We start from the raw sequence: 6,621 nt of genomic DNA, 5'->3' as shown, positions 1-6,621 counted from the left end.
ACTGGAGTTGGAGTTGGGATTTTTACCAAGCAGCGAGTCCAGAGCCCGCGCTGTCAACGACGCCGTGCTGCTTTCTTTTCTGAGCCGCGGCGGGAGGGGCCAGCGCGCGCTCCCTTAGGCGGCGGGCGACCCACAGGGTTCAGGAACCAGAACACAGCCGAGAACAGCCAGCCCAGCCACTGAGTCTAAGTCTCCGCGCAGCTGCTCTGGGCTGGTGTCCTAGGATTAGCTGCCCCCCACCGAGGCCTGCGCACAGACGTTCCGCTGCGTCCCGCGCAACCGGAAGTGACCGGGCCTGAGGCGGAGGGACCAGGTGGAGCGGAAGTCACTCCGTGAGGCAGTGGCGACAGCGGCGGCGAGAGGATGAACAACAAGTTCGACGCGTGAGTGGCGCGTGGCTGCCCCCCAGGATCCCTTCCCCCAGCCGTTTCCCCGCGCCCGTCCCCAGCTGGGCCAGGGCGGCGCGAAATGCTGTACCGGCCTCCTTTCTGGGCTCGAGGGGCGACTGGACCCAGCCTGGGCCGCGGGGAGGAGGAGACTGTGGAGCTATGGGTTTGTGGGTCCCGGAGACCGCACTGGGGTCCACGCTGGGTATCTGGGCGAGGGGTGGCCGTGTCGCTCGGAAGGAGGAGATTTTCGGGCGCCCCGCCCTGCTTGGCACGGGTTGCCGGCGACGTGGAGGGGTGGAGACCTCGGCGGTGTTTCCGCAGCCTGCAGCCCTACCTCTGAATTCAACTTTTCCTCACAGACTCTATGACTTAGGCTAGTCACCGCTCCCCTCAGAGCCTCAGCTTTCTCATCTGCAAAGTTGGGAAGGTGACAGCCTGTGTCGCAGAGTTGCGAAGATGCAATGAGGTAACGTGGCTGCTGCGTTCAGCACAGTGGAGGACTCAGTTAAGGAATGATCATCTTCCTACTTCTTTTTCCTTCTCCTCCTGTGCCAGTCTTACCGCACACTCACCCAGCACTAGGCATACTTTGTCGTTGTCCCCCCCACCCCCCCCGCACGCCTCAGTCAAGAGTACCCACTCTGATTCCTAGTTTCAGTATCAAACACTTCGGAGGTGCAGAGAGGAATTGCAAAGTATTTTTGTTTATTGCACTCCGTGGATTGTTTCTTGAGATAGATTATGTTCTTCCCTCTTTTCTAGTGGTCTAGTAAATCTGTCTTCTCATCTGAAGACCTGACTTTCTAGTCCTAGACCCATCAGCTACTAGATATTTTATTTATTTGAGACAGAGTCTCACTATGTTGCCCTCCATAGAGTGCGTGGCGTCACAGCTCACGGCAACCTCAAACTCTTGAGCTTAAGCGATTCTCTTGCCCCAGCCTCCCAAGTAGCTGGGACTACAAGTGCCCGCCACAATGCCCGGCTATTTTTTGTTGTAGTTGTCATTGTTGTTCAGCTGGCCCCGGCCGGGTTCAAACCCGCCAGCGTTGGTATATGTGGCTGGCACCATAACGACTGTGCTACGAGCGTTGAGCCACAGCTACCAGTTAAGAATGTAAAGTAGAATTACTATTAGTTTAGGTTGTGACCTGGTGATTGTGATGGGAAATTGGGGTTTTTCCAATACAGACAGTGCTGGTGGGCAGATTCAGGGGGTGTTGGATTTTCCACACTCCAGGCTCCTGGTTGCTGAAAGGTGTCTGCTCCTTGAGAAAAATCTTTAGCAGACCTCTTCCTCATTCTGCTGCTTAGTTAAGCCCATCTCTGTATGACCCCTTCTCCCACCCACACCTACCATAAGTCCAGAAACTGCAGGGTCTAAATCCTGCCTCAGTGGAGCTTTCTGGAACCCTTATCCCATCCTCCACTAATTTGGTCAAATCAGATTTTATCATAAGAAGGTACTTGATGGATCATCTAACTCAATCCTACCCAGATCATTTGCGGGTGGGCCGTGAGAATGGTAATAATGGGCTTCTGCAGGCCGCTTGTTAGGTTCTTTTCATATGTTATTTATTCTCTAAAAACTGCTGTGAAGTGGATCTCCTTCTACAGATGATGATAATGAGGCTCTGCAAGGTTAAGTAACTTGCTTAAGACAATAGGAAGAGCCATCCCAGATTTGATGTTTAACCTGGATTGGTTCAAGTAATCTCTTGACAAAAAATAACCTGGGTGATTTTTTTTTTTTAACTGTTTTCCATGATTCAGGAACCTGGGTCATTTTAATACTTCTATTTATTAACTAACTTTTTTGGTTTTTATTTTCCTGGGTTCCTGGCCAAAGGATAATTATTCACTGTTGTATATACAATGAGCTCAGATTAAAGAGGCATTCTAACCTCCTTTGCTATGTGGATTCTGCTTCTTTAAATGTAATTGGGAAGATTGTTATTGATTTTGGGAGGAGGTAGGCTCCCCATTGACATGTAGAATGCTAAAGTGTTTTTACCAGAATTGCAGTTGCAACTGTGATAACTTAGTTTTCATATCTAGATGCCATATTTTATTTTGTCCCCCTTCTGTATCATTTGCTTTTTATTTCATACCATCTTTTCACCCATACTTAACTATTGTGTGAACCACTTACTTGGCACTCAATCACTTTGACTTTAGAGATCCAGTCACTAAACTGGTTTGTTTTATACCATTTTGATGCTAGAGGCATAAAAATGAATTGGAACAAGTTTTTACCCTCAAAGAATTGGTCAAGTTCAGAGAAGGTGAGGAAATACCTGGGCAGAATCTTGGTGAGTTAACCAAGGTGCCACTCAGTCTGGATGTCCTCAGAGATGCTATTTGTCTACCTGAATTTAAGGAGCACTGATTTTTCAGTCTGAGTTGTATCTTAGCTCAAATCCAACTTCAAGTTGGGAAGAATAGCCTCTGGAAAGTAGGATATCAAAGTTTTGCCTCAAATGTAGGCTCAGAGGACCAGCTGGGTGGTTAGCTCCACTCTCAATAAATAAAAGCACTAGGTGAAGGTCTATTAACATTTCCATTTACTCTCTTAGAAGGGAGTGGGAAATGGTTCTGGGATCACAGTAACATTGTTTCTTCTCTGACATTATTTTTCTGGGCCAGCTTGGTGGCTCATGCACTCAGCACTTGGGAGGCTGAAACAGGTGGATTCCTGAGCTCATAGGTTGAGACTAGCCTGAGCCAGAGCGAGACACCCCACACCCCACCCCCACCCTGTCTCTAATAATAGCTGGGTGTTGTAGTGGGCGCCTGTAGTTGCAGCTCCTTGGGAGGCTTAAGCAAGAGGATCACTTGAACCCAAGAGTTTGAGGTTGCTGTGAGCTAAGATGCCACGGCACTCTACCAAGGGTAAGCAAATGAGACTGTCTCAAAATATATATATATATTTTTTTCTGATTCTTTCTCTGTTTCTTATTAGTGATCAGCTGCAAAACCACTGAATATGAAGGAATTTATATACATTTCTTGTAGCTCACAAAAGGAGGTGACCATGCCCTTCTTCAACCAAGATCTAGTGTCAGGGGACCCCAGGAGCTGTAGTGGGGCTTGGAAGCTCAGGAGAGGAAAATCATTTGCATATCTGATTGTGCCCTAAAGAAGAGAGTTAGAACCTGTCTTGGGCCTAAGCATTAGAAGAACCTGAGATGTGCTTGATTAGGAGACAAAAAACTGGCTATGGTAGTGTAGATAAGACAAATGCATTATGTTTATATGGGGAAGTTCAGAAGAGGGGACCTGACTCAGCCTGGGCTGCGAGAGATTAGGAAATGTTTACAAGAGAAAGTGACCCTCTGGCTCGGTGCCTGTAGCTCAGCGGCTAGGGTGCAGGCCACATATACCGGGGCTGGTGAGTTCAAACCCAGCCCAGGCCTGCCACACAACAATGACAACAACAAAAAAATAGCCAGGCATTGTGGTGGGCGCCTGTAGTCCCAGCTGTTTGGGAGGCTGAGGCAAGAGAATCGCTTAAGCCCAGGAGTTTTGAGGTTGCTGTGAGCTGTGATGCCACAGCACTCTACTGAGGGTGACATAGTGTGACTCTGTCTCAAAAAAAGAAAAAAAAGAAAATGACCCTCAATTTGAGTCTTGAAAAATAGGTTAACTAGGAAAAGAGCATTTTTTTGAAGAGAGACCACATGATGAACATAACAAAAGGGTTAAATTGGGGGATTGCAATTAGGCTGATATTTCACTATCTATTTATAGAGTGAAAAGAGTTTGTTGAGATCAGGCAAGAGATGATATTGGGATATGTGGGCAGAGCAGGGGCTCTTTGCACTCATGCATGAGTGTTTGTCTACCATATCTCCTTAATTAGATCCTTGGGGATAGGCCCTCTGGCACTCTGGTAGCTGATAGACGTAGTAGATGCTTGGTAGATTTTGGTAATTTTTAATCCATGGGACTTGTATATGAAACAGGCTAATTTTGAAAAGGAAACCAAGCCAATTAAATAATACAGAGGGAGATAGTATCATAAGCACAGGTAATGGTCTCCCAGAATTCCAGGGAGGCTGAACTAATCCAGAGAGATGGTAGCATTAGTAACAAAATAAAGCTCTTTTCCTTCCCTGCTCATCTGCTCCATTCTCTTTCCCTCTGCTGGCCTTAGCTGCTTTTGCCTCATGGCTTTTCTTGCCTGGGGTCCATGTGGCTGCCTCAGCTCCTGAGCCTGTTCTCTCTCATCACCTGAAGTGCTCAGCAAAGAATCTACTTATATTTTTGAGCAGTACGCTCCCTGAGACCTGTGTTTTGTTTTGTGACAGTCTTTCTTTGTTGCCCCTGGTAGAGTGCTGTGGTGTCACAGCTCACAGAGACCTCAGACTCCTGGACTCAAGTGGTTCTCATGCCTCAGCCTCCAGTGTAGCTGGGATTTCAGGTGCCTGCCACAATGCCCCACTGTTTTTAGAGGTGGGGTGTCACACAGCTCAGGCTGGTCTTGAACTCATGAGCTCCGGTGATCCGCCGGCTTTGGCCTCTCAAGTGCTGGGATTACAGGTATGAGCCATTGCACCCAGCCTCCTGGGACCTGTTTTTGACCATGTTGTGCTGCCATTTGATCAGGTGCCGTTCATTGTCGTGTCTTAACCACTTGATTGTATATCCTGCAGCTAGGGCTGTGAAATGGGTAGAGCAGGTGCCCTATCATATAATTAGCTCACCTACTCCCATATTTATTGGGTGCTTACAGAATGCTAGGCACTGGGGATTAGGGGGTAAAAAATAAACTACAAAATACAGCATGTATTTTGCTGTATCTGTGTAGGACAATGTGTGAATTATAATTGGAGCATTTCTAGTGTCATTCTTGAGAATTGTGTAGTCATTTGACTATACATATACAGTGAGTTGACCACCCAAGGGACTATGACAAACTGGTCAACATATCGAAATGATCAACATAAGGAACTAGGGTCAGGTGCGTATTACCAGCACTCTAGGAGGCTGAAGTGGGTGGATTGCTTGAACTCAGGAGTTTGGACCACCCTGAGCAAGAACAAGACCCTATCTCTACTAAAAATAGAAAAATTAGCCCAGAGTTGTTGCAGGCACCAGTAGTTCCATCTACTCAGGAGGCTGAGGTAGGAGGATCACTTGAACAGATGGGAGTTTGAGGTTGCTGTGAGATCTACTGATGTCATAGCACTCTATCCTGGGTCTCACTCTGTCTCGGGGAAAAAAAAGCCACGAGGAAGTAGGCCTCCTGTACTGATACATACATGTGGGGTGTGTTTGGCTATGAAAATTAGGTCGACTTAAGGAGGTGGTCAGTGTAGAGGAGATGGACAACTGTGGAAGTTCTACTGTAGTTACTGGGACCAGAAAGATGATCTTGGAGAAGATTCATGATGAATTAATGGTCTAGAATAAATGACATGTTTATTGTCTTTGTGAACTCACTTTCCATTTATCTTTTTATTTGGATCCAGGTGTAACTAAACACTTAAGGGTAGTCCTTAAAGTTCCTTTGACTTTGCTTATGAAGCAAGAACACATTCATTCCTTTCAGTCATTAATTTTTCCTTTCTTATAATATTTACTTAGCATATTCTTGTGCTATGCATACTAAGGCAATATCTTTTTGTCTTAGGGGCTAAAGATACCAAGATGAAATAAGAAATTAGGAACTCTCCATCTAGTAGGAAAAACAGACGTGGGGAATGGCACCTTAGGCTGAAGGGGGAGTAGTGTTTACAAATGGCACCATTGTGAGAATAGAGATTACTGAAGGGGATGGGGAGTGAGGAGGCAGGGTGACAGGAATCAGATTCTAAAGGATCCTACATTTTTATTGTACTTTATTTTAGAGGATGGGTGTCAAAGGGTGAGGGACAGTTGAAAGTTTTAAGTGTGGAAGTTAATGATCAGATTTGCATTTATAATGCTCAGGTGGTGCCTGTGGCTCAAAAGGATAAGGCTCTGACCCCATATGCTGGAGGTGGCGGGTTCAAACCCAGCCCGGGCCAAAAATTGCAAAAGAAAGAAAGAAGGAAAGACAGATAATGCTGGTGGAAGGATGGATAGAGGGTAAAAGGTTTCTGTTGGGGAGACCATTTAGAAATTTACTATAATGATCAAAAAAATCAGAAGAGGGTTTGAACTAAAACAGTGACAGTGGGGATGGATAGGAGAGATGGAAAGAAGGAAAATATAGATAAGTAAGCTTTTAACCTCCTTTTTTTTTTTT

The 6,621-nt window shown here is 46.2% G+C and overlaps 1 protein-coding gene across 1 annotated transcript in view; it reads left to right on the top strand.

Moving 5' to 3' along the window:
• Window positions 1–255: 255 nt before the first annotated feature.
• EIF4E2 (eukaryotic translation initiation factor 4E family member 2) overlaps window positions 256–6,621 on the top strand; it is a gene marked incomplete at its 3' end in the record, with an annotated part of 17,030 nt that continues 10,664 nt past the window's right edge. Inside the window, exon 1 of the mRNA XM_023510361.1 lies at window positions 256–383. Within this exon, the coding sequence (XP_023366129.1) occupies window positions 364–383 (20 nt within the window). The remainder of the gene's footprint in view (window positions 384–6,621) is intronic.

This window comes from Otolemur garnettii, unplaced genomic scaffold, assembly GCF_000181295.1.
Source record: "Otolemur garnettii isolate 467f Iridium unplaced genomic scaffold, OtoGar3 scaffold00013, whole genome shotgun sequence".
Lineage (NCBI taxonomy): Eukaryota > Metazoa > Chordata > Mammalia > Primates > Galagidae > Otolemur > Otolemur garnettii.
Note: the sequence above shows the minus strand (reverse complement) of the source record. Positions and strands in the feature narration are given on the sequence as shown.